At 47.3% G+C, this 17,152-nt stretch overlaps 1 protein-coding gene across 1 annotated transcript in view; it reads right to left on the reverse strand.

Annotated features, from left to right (window-relative positions):
- LOC111154865 (peroxisomal biogenesis factor 14) overlaps window positions 1-17,152 on the reverse strand; it is a 138,249-nt gene that overhangs the window by 76,355 nt on the left and 44,742 nt on the right. Inside the window, exon 3 of the mRNA XM_022514799.1 lies at window positions 11,927-12,011. Within this exon, the coding sequence (XP_022370507.1) occupies window positions 11,927-12,011 (85 nt within the window). The remainder of the gene's footprint in view (window positions 1-11,926; window positions 12,012-17,152) is intronic.

Raw genomic sequence — 17,152 nt, forward strand, 5'->3', positions numbered from 1 at the left:
TAACAGTAAGAGACTGGAGCGCTCACAAGTCTTCTGTCTGATGAAAGGAGCGACATCTGAGAAGACTAGCGCCTACCAGGCTGGTTTCGAAACCAGGCGCAGGCCTGTGGAAAGTTGGAAGGGAAAAAGTAGTCGAGTTGTTCAATGGAAACAGGAGCCTGCTTGCCCTATCACACTGCTGCCTCGGGACCGTCAGAAGCGAACTCTACTCACTATCCCAAATGGAAAGAAGATAGAACTGTCGACTGACCAACCTAGCAAGCCTACAACGAAAAGTAAATTTAAAACAAAAGCACACTAGGGGCGCCTGGGTGGCTCAGTGGGTTAAAGCCTCTGCCTTCGGCTCAGGTCATGATCCCAGGGTCCTGGGATCGAGCCCAGAGTCAGGCTCTCTCCTCAGTGGGAAGCCTGCTTCCCCCTCTCTCTCTGCCTGCCTCTCAGCCTACTTGTGATCTCTGTCTGTCAAATAAATAAATAAATAAAAACACACTAACTCATGCTTTGCAAACACAGATACTCTTAGCACATGCACACACACAGAGCAGGAGAGACTCACAAATGTTAATACAATAACGGACTGGTACATGAATGAATACTATTCAAAGTTAGTTGAAAATCTTTCTAACTAGTCCAGTCAACATAAAACATAGTAAAGCAGAGATTGCCTCATGTCAGACCTTAGGTTAAACGTTCCACATTTCCCGGACAAACCCACGTACCATGGAGTTCCTTTGGTGAAAACTCGAGTGCCCACCCTTAGCAGCTGAATCTCATTACGACCCCATCCTTAAGTGAGCCAGGAAGGACTGACAAGCACTCTTACAACAGCTCAGAAAGCCAGTGGCGATAAAGAACACGTCAATATTTATCTCTCGGACAAACTGAGGACACATCACTACACGCTTCCGTTAACAACGAACGGGCCAGCTCTTCTCAAAACAGGTGACTAAACACAAAACCCTCCATACACACAACTTGCTCTTTGTAGAATGAAGTACTTCAGATCGACAACTAAACCACCGCCACCTGCTTGAAGACTGAAACCGTGAACTCTCTTGGGAACTTTTTTATTAGAGTGTTTCGGAGCCCAACGAATGCCTCCCTCATTTTGTGGACCGTTTATCTAAATGGCTTGAAAAATCCCCAGTTAAGCCTTCAGTAAGAAAGAGGCTTGTGATCAAGAGGCGCTTAGAAGCTGTTTGGGGGCAAATATGTTGTATGTGTGAATCTTTTTTTTTCTCCGGGCTCCTCCGATGGCACTCAGCGTCCACTCCCACCTCTTCCAAGTGTGCCTTCCTCTATTAGAGACGCCGGATGCTAAAGGCTACCCTCCCTAGACTCCATGGCAGCAAGGGTTCTGGATGGGAGTTAGGAGCATTCACAGGTGATCTGAAAAGTGGAAACGAGGTCAAAGACCTGTATCTGCTGCTTCTGACTGTGGCGAACATGAGCCAATCGGCAAGCCAGATACTGGAAATACCTAGGTTCCCTATCGCAGTGCCCAATCTCTAGCCCTCACTTCACGGGAGTTGGGGGCAATTTTACAGAGGCAGAAGCCAAGTTCACACCCTAATGTCCTGTCACTGTTTCTACGGATGTAGAACACACCGCAGTGGTGGCAGCGGCAACTTCCTGATCCCTGAGTCACAGCTACGAGGGTGTGCTCTTGAACTTGAAGGTTCTGGTGGCAGCCTCCCGATTCCCCGCTTTCCTGACTGGAACGGGGGGCGGAGCGGCACCCCCCCGCAAGTCATTCCTTCTGTGCTCTGAAAGTCATTCCTGGAGGCCTGGCTTTGATTCCACTCTCCGGCCCTTTCTATAGCGAGCAAGCTTCTAACTGCCTGTATTAAATCCCCCTCTGCTCAAAATTCCTAGAGGTTCTCGTGACGTGGATTTTTATGATACCAACACAGTTGTCTTTTTAACATAACATGATGGGGGGCGCCTGGGTGGCTCAGTGGGTTAAGATCAGGTCATGATCCCAGGGTTCTGGGATCGAGCCCCACATCAGGCTCTCTGCTCAGCAGGGAGCCTGCTTTCCTCCCCCACACTGCCTGACTCTCTACGTACTCGTGAGCTCTGTCAAATAAATAAATTAAAAAAAAAAAAACATAACATGACAGCAAACTGACGGCACCCCATTAAGAGTCTGCCTTCTAATAGGATATACTCTGTCATATCATGGTCATCGTCAACTAAGCCCTTATTTTCAGCACCAGGCACTCTGCTAAGTGCTTTTCACCTTATTTTCATTTAATCCTTACAAGAACCTTTTGTAGTAAATGCTACCATTAACCCCATTTTACAGATAGATAAACCACAGCACAGTGAGGGTAAGTATTTCATCCAGGGCCACACAGCTAGAAAGTAGTGACGTTAGCATTTCAACCTGGACAGTCTGTGCACTCTTACCTCCCACGCTGGAGTACTCCAAACATACCTATTATTTAGTCTCTTTTAACAATGATTCCAGAGCCATGTGGTTTTACCACTGAAAAGACATTATAAATATGACACCTGCATCTTCCTCTTCTCCAGGCTCCAAACCTACACACTCATACCCGACTGGGGAGAACAAAATGGCACAACCACTTTTGAAAACCGTTTGGAAATTTGTTCAAGAGTTAAACATACACCTATCACAGGATCCAGACATTCTAGCCCTGAGTACCTGCTCTAGAGAAAAAGAATCATATGTCCCTACAAAGACTTATACACAAATATTCAAAGCAGCTTTATTTTTCTTAGCTAAAAACCAGAAACTCAAATAATCATCAACAGGTGAATGGATAAACAAGTCGTATTCTATCCAAGCAATGGAATACTATTCAGCAATAAAAAAGGGAACGAAACACTAATACACATAACAACGTAGACAACCTCAGAGTAATTATGCTGTGTGAAAAGAGCCAGACCAAAACATATACACAGTTACAATCCAATTTATATAAAATTCTGGAAAACGCAAAGTAATCTATGTGAAAGAAAGCAGAAGGGAGCTTACATGGGAACCAGAGTGGGGGATGGGGGGTGTGGCAGAAGAAAGGCAGGAGGAAACATCTGGGTGTGACCAGGGTGCTCACCATCTTGACTACAGTGATGGTTTCACAGCTATACACATGTCAAAAATTTTAATGTTGCACAATTTAAATATATATAGTTTATTCTTTCTCAATTAGACCTCTGTAAAGCTGCTTAACCCACCAAAACCACCCTGAGTCTCCTTCCATCCTGTCTCCTTCACCTCTCACACCCAGTCTACTACTGAGCATGGCTTACTCTTTTTCCTACAATGTCTGTAGCTCTGTCCTTTCTTCCCAGAAATAATGGGGTAGAGTTCAAAGAATTCTAGTCAGAAGACTTGGTCCTACCACTACTTCTGCCACGTATTTGCACTACCTAATCTTTCTGAGCCTCCATGTCCTCATCTATAAAATGAGAGATTCATTAAATCACATATTCATTCATTCAACAAATGTTTACTAAATTGCCTACTAAAAGACCACAGTGAAGAAGAAATTAATCTGTGTTTTGTAAACCTTAAAATTCTTTACATAAATATGCTGGCTTTTTTTTTTTTTTTTTTTAAGATTGTATTTCATTGAGAGCAAGAGAGAGAGCACGAGCAGGCGGCGGGGGCGGGGGTGGCGGCAGAGGGAGAAGCAGACTCCCCACTGAGCAGGGAGGCAATCCGGGACTCGATCCCAGGACCCCGAGATCATGACCTGAGCCGAAGGCAGACAGTTAACTGACTGAGCCCCCCGGGGGGCCCCTGTGCTGGCATTCTTATTTCCATCTTTGCTGCCACCTTCCCCATCCAGATCCTCCACACTTGACAAGAGACGTGGCAGTGCCTTCTCCCTGGGTTCTACTATCGCCAGGCCTATTCAGCTTAAATGCAGAGCCCAGAGTTAACTTCTTCGATAGCACCGTGACAGAGTTTCAACTGGTTCAAATACTGCTGTCAACCGTGATTTATACTATTGAGTCCTAAGGCTGGCTCCTACCTTGTTGCCCATCTCACCAACCTCAATTCTCTTCTCTGCAGAGCCCAGGGGCCAACCCAGCTAACAGCACGTAAGCCTCTGCATGAGCCTCGCTCCCTAACACAGCCCTCCCCACTCTTTTGACCATCTACACCCACTGCTTCCCGGTTTGTCCATGTTAAGACAGTTAAGAAGGAACTCTGCTGACCTAAGTAACTGGAAAAGAGCATTTTCACTGGACACTACAAGGCTAAAGACAAAAAGAACTGCATACAAACACCATACTCCAGTCGGTGACGGCGAACAGGCTAGCAGTCCTGAAACCGCCTTACGTGTGCGCCGGAGACGAACAGATGTGTGCAGCTGTCGAGTCAAAAAAAAAAACGAACTCCTTCTGCAACTCGTCCGGGTAAGCACCTTCTATTCCTAGTTTGCCCAGGCCCTCCCTCCTTAGCCTTAGCCTCGCACTGGGGCTGACTCCGCTGGCGATGGAGGAAGCTGGGGTGAGTGAGACAGTCTCTGCCCTCAAGGGACTCACAGCCCGGCGAGCTTTACACGCCGGTGTGTCCTGGTCGGACAGGGCTGCCTTCTCACTGAGACTCTGGTGCCCTTTGCGGGTCCGTGTAGACACTGTTCAGAGGCACTCCACCCCCGGCCCCCCCTCCTTCTAAGGAGCCTCTTACACTGTGAAAGACAGGTGCTTCATTCTTCTCTCAGGAGTGCCTAACCTGGTAACACTCTGCACACAACAGGTACTGAATAAAGACCGACCACCTAACCAATGGCCAAAGACCCGTAAAACGTCCAATAACGACAAAAGAACACTAAGCCGTGTGTCCCATTTGGAACAGGTTGCAGCCAAGTTTCTGAAGCTTTCCATTTATTTGGATGCTTTTTTCCATCAAAAAGTAAATTTCTGAGCCCACATCCCTTCAAAAAGGGGCTGAAAAAAGATTCTTTCAGAAAGCATTTTTCCTGTAACCAATGACCAGAACGTCCTCTCAGAATCCAAATCTGTGCTGAGCGTTAATGACAATTTGTTACACAGCCTTTTCTCTCTTATTAATTTCTTTCTTTTTTTAAGATTTTATTTATTTATTTGACAGAGAGAGATCACAAGTAGACGGAGAGGGAGGCAGAGAGAGAGAGAGAGGGAAGCAGGCTCCCTGCTGAGCAGAGAGCCCGATGCGGGGCTCGATCCCAGGACCCTGAGATCATGACCTGAGCCGAAGGCAGCGGCCTAACCCACTGAGCCACCCAGGTGCCCCTTATTAATTTCTTTCTACCTATAGTCCCGTTTATATTAGAAAACAGTTTTATATTCTTTCTATATTCTTTCTATTCAAAGTCTCACAAAACCTTAAGCAAGAAAAATGTACCCTGGCCTACTCGCGTATACAAAACGCTTCTACTTTAGCATCGCGCCGACTGACGCGGGGTCAACAACGTCGACACGAGAATATTCACTGAGGCGTTCGCAGAAGGCAGGAACCAATCTAAATGTCCACTAATTTGGGACTGGTTAAAAAAAATGTCTGATATACACTCATCCTGGAGTACTACGCAGCCACTGAGAAGAATGAGTCCGATCCGTAGGGGCTGATGTGGAATGAATGCCCAAATGTACTGTCAAGTGTAAAGGTGAAGTGCAAAATATGCTATTACTGTATTTAAAGTGTTTGTGCTTCTCTGAGAGGAGTAATAAATATTAACGTGCTTTTATATGGATAGATGATCTTGGGAATGATACAGAAGAAACTGTGAATAAACAGAAGCATCCTCTGGAAAAGAGAATGATGGGGACGGGAAAAAGAGACAAAAGGAAGACTAATTTTTTACCACATATCTTTCCTTATGGTTTTAATATTTGAAGCCACGTACGTAGCTTACCTTTCCAAAAGAAAAAAAAACTTCAAAACTACTACTACCATACATGATAATGTCACTTTGCTTTTCTTTGTGGCCTTGTTGCAGGCACACAAGGTTAAGAAAAGAGGAATCATTCTTCATTTCCGGAAAAACCTCAAAGCAACTGGGTAAATCCAAAAGAGCTTTGCCCACCCCACCCCACCCCCAAAGCTCCTCTGGGCCGTGGTCCCCCGTGATAGGTTGAAGTGTAGGAACCACGTGACTCTTGGGGGAACAAGTGCTACCAGCTCCCCGTCTAAACAGGGAAGCCATGGCGTCCCCGTTTCTACAGCCTTCCGCCGGTCTAGCTGCTGCAGCTCTCATCCTGGATGCTGAAAAAAATCTCTGGAGTTTAAGACAAGTTTGGATAACAAGGGGAGCAGGACAATTGATGGGGGGAACACCAGTCAATGTGATGGATAGGCTGGTCCAGAACAGCAGGTGACGGATTTGCAGATGCAAGACCGGCAGGGAAGGAAGACGGTCCGTTCACAACAGATGGATGGAGGTGCTCAATCATCCTCAGGAACAAGCCCGAGGCTGCCGTACACAGCCCTGTCTGCTCGGCCACGGGCAGCTCCTCACTCGCCTGCAGGGCGCGGCCCCAGCCCCTGAGGCTCTCCGCACGGGACCCACGCACCCACGCCGGGCTGGGCTCCAGGGGAGTGACAGCAGGCAGTGTCTGAGGAAATGCCACTGGACTGCAGGTGGGACTCTCCGGGACTGACTGCTGGTGAACTTCTTCCTCCAGCTTCCAAAAACACACCCAGTTTGTCTCTCTGGGTCACTCACACTCTGGGGTAAGGCTTGCCCTGCCGGGGTGGGGTGATCCGTGTGCCCAGGCCTAAGGAACACAGGAATTCCGGGACACAGGAGTTCCAGTGTTAAAGCCCCGACAGTGTGGGGCAAAGCAGAGCCAGTGGCCACCCTACTCACCAGCCACCATCCTCTCCTGTTTCTTTCCCTCTTCATCATCAGTGAGAGAGAACCCAGATCATCTAATTCAGCTCAACCTCATCACTGAGCAGAACTCTCGAGGTCGGGTATTTTGTTTCTTCCAGTCATCTCTGACTAACAGAGAGGTAAGACAATGAGAAAAATCACCTAATCCCCGTCTTTGCCCAGAAGGGGAGCATCTTTTTAAAATGTCCGTGTTAGGGGCACCCAGCAGGCTCAGTCTGTGGAGCATGTGACTCTTGACTTTGGGGTCCTGGGTTCAAGCCCCATATTGGGGGTAGAGATTACCTTTTAAAAAACAGAGAAATAAAACGTCCATGACAGAAAAGACACAATTACTCCAGCAAATGCAGGAATGGATTTGAGTCTCGATGCCACAATCCACATCTCATTAAGAAAGAATCAGAAGGGCCAGACAACCCCTCACAGAGCCAATACCCTGCCTTTCAGCTCAGCCACAGAAGTTTCTGAGGGTGAGGAAATGGGCCACAGCCAAGCATGGGGTCTTCCTTCCCTGCCCCCTCAAGCTCTCTGCTGGACCCAAGCTCTAGAAAAAACAGCGTTATAAAAATACTTCTGGCTTCACTAAGACACATTAAAGAATTAATTACAAAGTAAAGCTGAAGGAGAAAATTAATTTTAGAAACACATGAGGTTACAATTTTTTTTTTCCTGGAGATGGGGGAGGAAACAGTTATTTTCGTTCTCATCCTGGGGGCACAAGCTGGGAGCTGTCCAGTCGATAACCTGGCCATCAGAACAAGGTTTGTAATTAAAAGGTCAGTGACCTGGAAAGCCAGGGCCCCACTCCCAGAGCTTCTCAGTAATGACGGAGCTATTAAATTAAGACTGTTATGAAATCAATGCTAAAAAAGCTTTCATGGTAACGAGATTCCATTCAAGGACATGCAAACTACCTCATGAAATGGACGTAAATGATAAAAAAGAAAAGTAATAAAAGAGAGTTAAATTGAAATCTGTGTAAGAATTTACTCCCCCTTGAAATACTCCATCGAGATCAGCCCTTCACCTCTACCCCACTCCCAAGGTTGAGACCATCAGGTTTCTTCCTCAAGTTCATTTCCAGCAAGGAGGCGGCTTTGCTATTAGGGGTTCCGCTTCCAGGAACAGAAGAAAGATAAGATCTTGTTTCACCTTTGAGAATGAGAAAGGATAGTGGTGTGTCTCTTTTGTTTAAGTTTTCCTTTCCCCCTGGACTATTTATTAGATGAGAAAGAACACAGCCCTTTACTTACACACTTGAGAAAGGCACAAGGAGCACAAGTCTCATCCAACACCACCCCGGCCCCATTATAAAGGAGTACACAGAAGTGAATGATGCTCATTTCTCTAGAAGCCTGCTCTGCAACACATATATTAGGAGTAAGCTACCAGGCAGCACTATCTTCCCCCCCCACCTCGCCTACTCCCCTCGTGTCCCCCACAACGAATAGGCATCACTTTTAGCCACCTTACACTCAGCCTGCCAACATGTTTGGAAGCAGCCTGCCTCCTACACTTTGTGGCCGGAGAGGGTGTCAAATCAGCGGAAGCCTCCTGACAACACTGTCCAAGCCTTCAACTTTCTGGACCGATTCTATGGCTGTTTTTAAGCTGCTCTAACCTCCTGAACTGCAGCCCACTTAAAGCCCAGACATGATGCCTTCCTGGTGAGAACGGCCTCCGTACGTGGTCCAGTTCCAGGAGGGCATAAACCCCACGCACAGTCCTGTGACGCTCACGCGTGGCTGCCTGTGTGGCTGAGGTGCTGTCTGCAAAATCGAGTGCTTGGACAGAAAACAAAAACGTTTATTCTAACACTCCGAAGGTGAACAGCTGCTTTTCTCTTCCATCCAAAAAATTCCCGATAAAAGAAAGAAATGTTGTAAATTACACAAAATGGCAGTACAAACTTCAAGGAAAATGATAAATGACTCCAATAACTTCATGTTTCTCATTAATGACTCCATAGTCAGACTTTAAAGCATCTAAGAGAGAACTCAAAACACAAAAACAAACAAAGCCAAAAAACCACGAACACAGAAGACCTTTGCAAACCAATGCTCTTGCCTGCCTATTCCGTCCACTCCCCACTAGCCTGCCCCCGGTGCCGCCAGCACCCCGCATCAGAAAGCTCAACATGTAACCTGTCAGTGACAGAGGCAGGCTGCAGCCCTACTCCGGGCTGAGGCTTCACATTAAAACAAACTCAGCTGATGTGCCTAAAGTGACCCTCATTTTCCACTGAACTGACATGCACTACAGGGACCTCAATTTCTATATTAAATATTAAATAATATTAAAAGAAAAACAAAATTGGATTTGCCTTTTCAGGAAAGAGATGTTTATTAAAAAAAAGAAAGTCAAGATTATAATTCAAGGCAGTGCTCCACTGCAATTCCCTGAAGTGACATTTGCTAGGAAAAGCCAAGACTACAGTAGCTGCGAGCTCACCCAAAGCCAGCGCTCCAAACCCACCCCTGCAACGAGCCCTGCGGGGCGCCGTGGGGAAGATGCCAGAACCTTGGTCCCTCCCCTCAGGACACTCTCCCCGCGCCTACACACCAGCCAGCCAGTTCTCTTTCCTTCCCAAGCACCGTTAGGGACACCGACAGGGGAGATGCTGGCTCCTCTCCCAAAGCCCCTCCAACCTCACCCCGTCAGCGCCAGCCGCGGACCGTGTACACCTGACCCACCGAACAGTCGGAAATTTAAAAAGTGAAGTGTAAATCCACATAGGGGCGCTTCTTCCCCAGACTCCAATCAAATCTTGGAATCCTCTGCCCAGAAAAGGTCCTGCCAGAACTAACCCTACTGGGACTCAACTCGGAAACAGATAATTACTGACTGAAGCAGCATTTTACAGGATAATGGAGATGGGTGATTATGGCCAGTGATTCTGGACGGAGGCGCAGGGTAGACTCCTGTGGCTCTCTTTAGAGGAAGAAGGGTAGGAGGCCTCTCCGGGTTCCTGCTGCCTGAAATTCTAAAAACTCTCACCCACATCAGGGGTCGAGGAGGAACTGCACCCACTGCACACCGGCCAGTACTCATCTCCCTCTCGGAGAGGCGTGCTCCGGTGGCCGTGTCCAGGTGTGCAAGCCGGAGCTCCCCCCAACCCCCCGCCCCAGTGCTGGTGCTCCTCAGCCCTGCACGCCCGGCATTGTCTTTCTCCGTGGCACCTGCCACTCTACATACTATGGATCTCGTTTTCTCATTGGTTAAATGTCTGCCTTCCCCTTAGAATGTCAGCCCGGCGAGGGCAGGGCTGCTGTCTGCCCTCTTCTCTGCGGAGTCCCCAGGGCCCAGAATGGGGCATGTGTAGGGCAAACACTCTTCGATGGGTTAACTAATAGATCAGTTTTGTTTTGTGTTATTTTTAAAGGAGCAACAAATAATAATTGCCCAAAACAGTTTCCTCTCCACAGTAATTATCAGCCAACTAACTCAAAAGAAGTATTATTTGGTCCAGAGTTTCTCTCTCTCTCTCCTTTTTTCCCCTCTCCCTCTCCCAGTCAGGGATTTATTAAAATTAAACAGATTAGATGGAGCTCCCGATACTAAAACTGCTCAGCAAAGCCTGCGGTGGGGAAGTGCCGAGCAAACACCAGAGACATTTGTCTCTAAATTGCTCTAAATACCTTCTGCAAATGAAATTCTAACCCAGCTGCGTTTGAGAGAAAATGAGGAATAACTGGTCATTGTCAGTGGGAGAGAAGATCAGGCAGTTATAATACCGCACAATATACTGGGGCAGAGGATCTCTCGGCAACCATAGATTCTGTCTCAGGTTACCCCGGGTAATCAGCACAGCTTTTAGGCTCAGCTTTCCCCGGCTTCGATGCTTTGATGAGAGAGCTGAAATCCCCAAGCTTTTATGATTAATTACTCCCCATAGGTACACATATTTCAAGGAAAAACTCTTTTATGGCATGATGGTTGCGGAGTAGAGAGGCCGGCCAACGCACTCCAAATTGTAATAACCTCCCACTGATGGGGGGCGAGCGCCATGCCGCCTGCAAATGCACAGCGCCCCTCACCAACTCGGTCGCAGCGGCCAGCCCTAAGGCCACCTCTGAACAGATGCCTGCAAATGGAGAGCTTCAGGCTCGTTCTGCCCCGACCCCAAGGGTGCAGGCCTGGGACATGGTCCTGCGAGCATCTCTGCAGTGGGACGCCATGGGGCAGACGGAGGAAATACCACCAAACCACTCCGTCTTCTATTCCAGCCACCCACGGCTGACTTAAAGCTCACAACCTCGAATTCTGAAGCTGACATTCCAGCTCCTGAAGGAAAGAGAGTTTTGTTTGCCGGGGCTGGGCAGGGGGAGGGGGAAGAGGAGGAGAAGGAAGAAAACGCTCCCCCCACCATAGTGTATAAGGGCCTCTACATAACTTTCCAGCTTTCTAGAAAATCAGATGTTCAAAGAGTAAAAAAGTCACATTCCTTTTTTGTTTATTGTGGGGTTTGCCTTCTATTTTACAGAACAAGAAAAAATCCTAAATTGCAACAGAGCCAGAAGAGATTCTTTCTGCTTTGGACAATATTGAATTTGTCAAGACCCATTTAATCCCTGCTTACAGAAATACCATAAAACCAGTAATTTACCACTTCAATCCGTAAATCAGACTGACCCCAAGCTTGACCTTAACCTGACCTTGTTTAGTCATCTCATTTCCCTCGTCCTTCAATTTCTTTCTTCCTGATTCTTTACTGAGGCAGCCGACCTCCTAACCTAAAGCTAGTCTCTGTGTAGCCAGGGTCGTATTAGCAAAGGAACGGACCAGAAGCAGGAGTCCTCCGGTCTTATGCAGTGGGCCTCTTCTTGCTGCCCATGCCGGGCTGTCCTGGGCTAAGCTGTTGGCCTTACATCTGGTGCCGGGTCCTCCAGACAGTATCGTCTCTCTGCTCCACTGTAAGGAGAGAAGCCTGCATTCCCACTGAGGGGGCTCCCCTCACCCCCACACCAATGGGACAGCTACGGAAGGTCCCTCCAGCAACACCAGGGCTTCCATCTGTCCCGTCCCCAGTCCCTTTCTGCAGGCCACGCTGCACGGCCATGGGGAACCTGTACCTTTCTTCTTAAGGAATGCTCTCCTGGTAGCAAGTGGGCTCTGGCGGACCCGGGAATTCTGTAGAAACTTCACTGCTGTGGCAATCTGGTCGGGGAGATAAAAGAGAGAGAAAAGTAAACTTCAATAGTCTGAATTTCACGATTAAAAATCCCACCAGTTTATCCTAGGTCCACAGAAATAAGCACAGCACTGTGGTCAAATATATAATCAGTTGTTTCTCACATTTAAAATCTACCTAAATAAGAGACTATGTCAGTTCCCACTGGCTTCCTGTATCTGTTTCTATCAAACCTAATCCCCTCAGCCTAGCTTTTAAGACCTGCCATAATCTTTTCCTTTTCTCCCTGTTCAAGCTGAATGTTCCTGCTCCTCGGCAGGTAGCCTCTCCTGGCGATGTTCATCCATGTCACGATCCTTGCGCTCGCGCTATGCCCTTGTTCTAAAAGGTCTCTCTTCTCGCCTCTACCAGTTTAAACATCACACACACACACACGTACACATGTATACACACACACACACACACACACACACACACGCATACCAGCACGGCCCTTTTATAGCTGTGCTAACTCCTCGAAGCCTTCCCTAAGTAAGCAAGCCATCTCTGATCTCCCTCTTCTCTGAAATTCTTTAATGCTCATAGTGTGTACCATATAATTGAAGACATAATTATACTGTCTTCTAATGTTCAGGCTGCCTCCCCAACTACACTGCAAGCATTGGAGGAGAAGAGACCAAGCTGCCTCCACAGAGCCTGGCAAAGTGCTGAGCACAGACCGGCTGGGAAGGATTACATAAGAGACGACGCACACGGCCATTCACACTGGTCCCTCTTATGCAACGGAGCTCGATACTGAAGAGACTTCAAAGGACAAAGTTTGGGGTTTCATGGCTAAAAGCTGACAGACTGACAGATGCTCCCCCATCTCTGGTAATGATATTATTTAATGAAATCTTGATATCTGCAAATAAGCCAAGGAAGGGGTGGAAGGAAAACCACTGAAGGTATTAGCCCTCGCGCCACTCGGCACACACGAGGCGTGTGTTTTGCACGTCACTTGTGTGTGCTCCATCCCAGGCACTACTGCAATGGGTGGGACACGACAACCTGCCCCACAGAGGAAAGGGGCCATTTTGAATGACTGGCATTACTCATCTCATCAACACCAAAAGAATAATACATTCTCACGTTACAGGTAAAGTCAACAGACCCCGGCGTTCACTCCCAAGCTGTTGAAAGAAAACATTTGTAAGGGACCAAATATAAGGAACTTTTCTAAGATCCTTCAGACTCAGGGTGGCAGCTACCCAGAGACTCAACACGAAGTACTGTGACTATCAAAGGACGACAACTCACAAGTATTCCCCTCATATTTTATATGAATTTAATCCTGAGACCAGCCAGACCTCTCTGGTAACAAAAGATATAAGGATAAATGGGGGGGAGGGAAGCCAGGTCAATTCCCTTATGTACCTTCCCCTGTAATCCCTCTATTGGAGGCTGCCCGAGACATTCACCCTGAAGGATGAATTCAGGTGTCCCAGACCTTCAGATGCAGGCCCAGCGGCGATAGGACACATTCATGTTCCTGGAGACTGGCTGTAATCCGTCCAGCACTGCGAACCTCTTAGCGCCCATCATGAGCTGCGGTGGTAGCCAACCAGCTCTGGACCAGAGAGGAACCGACGCTCCAGATTCTAGACACCCAACTCCGCATGCACCCCCCTCGGGTGGTACCAAATCTAAGAAAAATCTGATAGACATCGACAAAATGGGTGCATTTTAATGAATCGATGGGAGAAGGGACAGAAAGAAGAGGAAAACAGAAGAGGGGAGGAGGACAGAGCGGCAGGGGAGAAGGCGGCCATGGGACAGGCAGAGAAAGCAGAGGAGCTGGACCAGAAGGGGAGGCAGGAGTGGGGAGAGGAGAAGTGGAGAGAGGACGTGGGGAAGGAGGAAGGTGAGAGACAAGAGGAAGAGAGGCCCATGTCCAGGAAGGAGTGGACAGCTACACAGTCACAGGCCCCACGGGGTCAGTGGCCATCGGCCTGGTTCACATGGCTCAGGGATGACTGTTCTTCCTCTGGAGGAAAAACACACCTTCTACACACAAGACAATTACGGCACCAGTATCATGCGGCAGAGAGTGCACGCACTGGCGTGTGCACAAGGTGTCAGAGGGAATGTGGATGAGCGGGCCTTAAGCAGCAGATATTAACGGCACGGATCCTCTCATTTACCCATAGAAGCATCGACCTTTCCTTCATCCTTCCAAAATTTTCCATGACAGAGAAAGAAAACAGAATCCCACCACTAAAATGCACAGGTTTCACCTTGCTTTTTTAATATAGTCCTTGGTATATGCATTTCTGGTCAGAGAGCAAAGTTCTGATGGGTTTAATGGTGCACTCAATGCAGTGCTTGGCGCATTCCATCAATTTTTTTTTAAAAATTGCATCTCTTATTTCTTTAAATACATTAATCAGCCTAGTGTAGGCAAAACGGATCCATCGGACAATGCAATAAACATGAATTATCATCTATCCAACACGCATAATGGCTTAAAAATACATAATAGCAGGTGTAGTTTAAATGATTAGTTATTACACCTGTGGTGGGTCTGATTCAATTGGGAAAAATCATCTTTAATAGGTTAAAAGGTTTAGATCACCATGCTTTCCTTAAAGTGGCTGTAGAGAGGGAATGATGGAGTGCTCTGTCATTAGTAATTCATTTAAGAAAAACGTGGGGGATATAGCAAAGAACAGCATAAACGAGCGAATCCAATTTAAACATCAGGTAAAGTAGAAAACACCTTTTAAAAAAGCAAGATAAATGAATTCGGAAGGGAGATGAAATTGACGTATTTATTTTAACGGGAATTTGACAAAGTCCTGGCACACTTCAAACTTGCAAAAATATGAACAATTTCTTTTAAAGTTTCCATTCACTAATTTCAAGCCATATAAAATCATACTGCCAAACACCTACATAAAGTATATTTGGGACTTGTTTATGTTCCTCTTGATCTTTGTCTGAAAATGCAGGCGACAGGCAAATCACACATTTAACAGCGGTGGTATCGCTACGCCAGACGCAAAAATATAAAGCATCCAAACTAACAGCCTCAACATAATGTGCTGAATAAGAAAGATACCCAGAGAAGCAGCTCCGTGTAAGTGTGAACACGGGAAAACCTCGCTCTGCCTTCACTGATTATTTCTTTGGCTACTCTTTACTTCCCCCGTCCCCCGACCCCACCCCGCCGCCCGAGGCCCTGGCGCCACAAAAGGGGGGAAAGGCCTGTCCAATCTGGAATTTTATATGGCCGCTGATTCATCTACAGATGGCCCAAGATTTCCCCCAAATCTTTACCCACAATGCGAAGATTTTAGCACACTAATAACTGCCGGCGCCGCTGGCCGCATCTTTCATTCACCCATTGTTGGACACTTTTCATTAACTTCATGAAGCAACTCAACTGACTCTTCCTCTGCAGAGGCCCAACACACACAGCATGCTTTTGTTGGCCACCGTGATGGGGTGCCTGCGGCCTGTCCTGTATTATCGTTTGATTTTCTAATTAGGAGATGAATGTGACTATTCATGGGTTATATTTGTGCCCAACTAAATTACATAAATTCAGGCCAAATCTTCCGCCTCAATGTCAAAGATGTAAAGCGGAGACAGGAACTTTATTGCACACGTTGTGGGAGTGTGCAGCAAGCCAGGGGAATTCTGGTGCGAAGCACCTGATGCCGCTGTGGGAAGCCACTCGCTGTTGAGCCCGCGAGAAACGTGGAATCGGCGTTCCTTTCCCATCCTCTTGCACCGAGAGTTCCTAATGAATGCACCTTGAATTACCAGGAGCTGGAGTCATAAAAATACAGGTGACGAACTCAGAAGAAAACAGAAGCAAAGTTTCTTGCCACTCCTATTCCTGTGACCCTATTTTCTGCCTCCCTCCCCCAAAAAGCAAAATAAAAACCATCCTGGCATCACCAACTCCTCAGTCTTAGTGAGATTTAGTCATTTTCCCTGTTTGTCATTGAAGTGACTGCCCACCTCCACTTCGGGCATGCCAGAGGGTCCGCTGCATCCCGGAGGAAGAGGGTACTTGGGGCTGAACGTCCCTATGGACCCCAGATGATCGGCCAATCGCGAGATCCTTCTTTGAGAGCCCAGGATTTGTCACTGTAAATCAGTGGAATACGGTATACTCAGAGGCTATCTACAATGAACTATGGGCTGTTAAATGCACTGTGTAGGGTAAGTAATCCCTGGTGAGAAGAATCGAGGTTCTGGCAGTCCTCGCTGGAGAGGTGCTTCCTATGTGTTTCCCACTCACCTACAAAAGACCTGCACACTGTGATCTTCAGAACGCACACTTTATTTTCTGCACCGGGGGACGGGAGAACAGAGCTTGCCTAATAACGAGTCTGGGGTGTGAAGAAGCCTGAGCACTTTGCACCTGACATGTAAACCGGATGCATTGTCTCCAGTGACACTTATTTGGAATGCCACCAACTCCAGCACTCCTGTGTGCCACATACACATCTATCTCCTAAACTGTGAGCCTTCATTAGCCATTTTAAAATATTAAAAATATTCAAAAATTAATGACACCAACAACCAAAGCCAAGTCCTTTTTAACCCAGAGAGATCACAACCAGAGGGCAAAAGAAATGACCGATGTGCGGCCCGGAAACCCCACTCCCGAGGCTGCGCGGCCGCACGTGCGCTGCTCAGAAGATTAAATTGCCTGTGAAAGGTTCCTATGCTCGAGCTCTAAAGTAGATAGATACCCAGAATCCTGTTAACAAGCGTTAGACCAAAGCCAACTGGAGTTTTAACAGGGACTGACTTTAAAAGCTGAGTAGTGCTGAGAATGAGAGCACCCTCTTCAAACAGAAATGCTGCATTTTAGTAAGAAATCAGTACTCTGTCAGGAGTTCCTTGACAAATATGGTCATCGGTGGCACAAGAAAATAGTTGCAAAGCAGCTGTTAATCAGAGAAACACATCGTAGAACGCTGATGCTAGCACTCGTGAAAAAATGCAACGGGCTAATTATGAAGCTATATATCTCACTAAAGAGGCCGTGTTCCTTGAGATTCCAGGCAAAGCACTCTGAGATCCAGGGTCCTAGGACAACATAATTCTGGCTCTCGGCATCCAGAATCTTCTCTAATCTGCAGCCGCCCATCTCAGGCTCTTTCAAGCC

The sequence above is a fragment of the Enhydra lutris genome, unplaced genomic scaffold, assembly GCF_002288905.1.
Source record: "Enhydra lutris kenyoni isolate GAN:26980312 unplaced genomic scaffold, ASM228890v2 scaffoldscaffold38, whole genome shotgun sequence".
In the NCBI taxonomy this organism is placed as follows: Eukaryota; Metazoa; Chordata; class Mammalia; order Carnivora; family Mustelidae; genus Enhydra; species Enhydra lutris.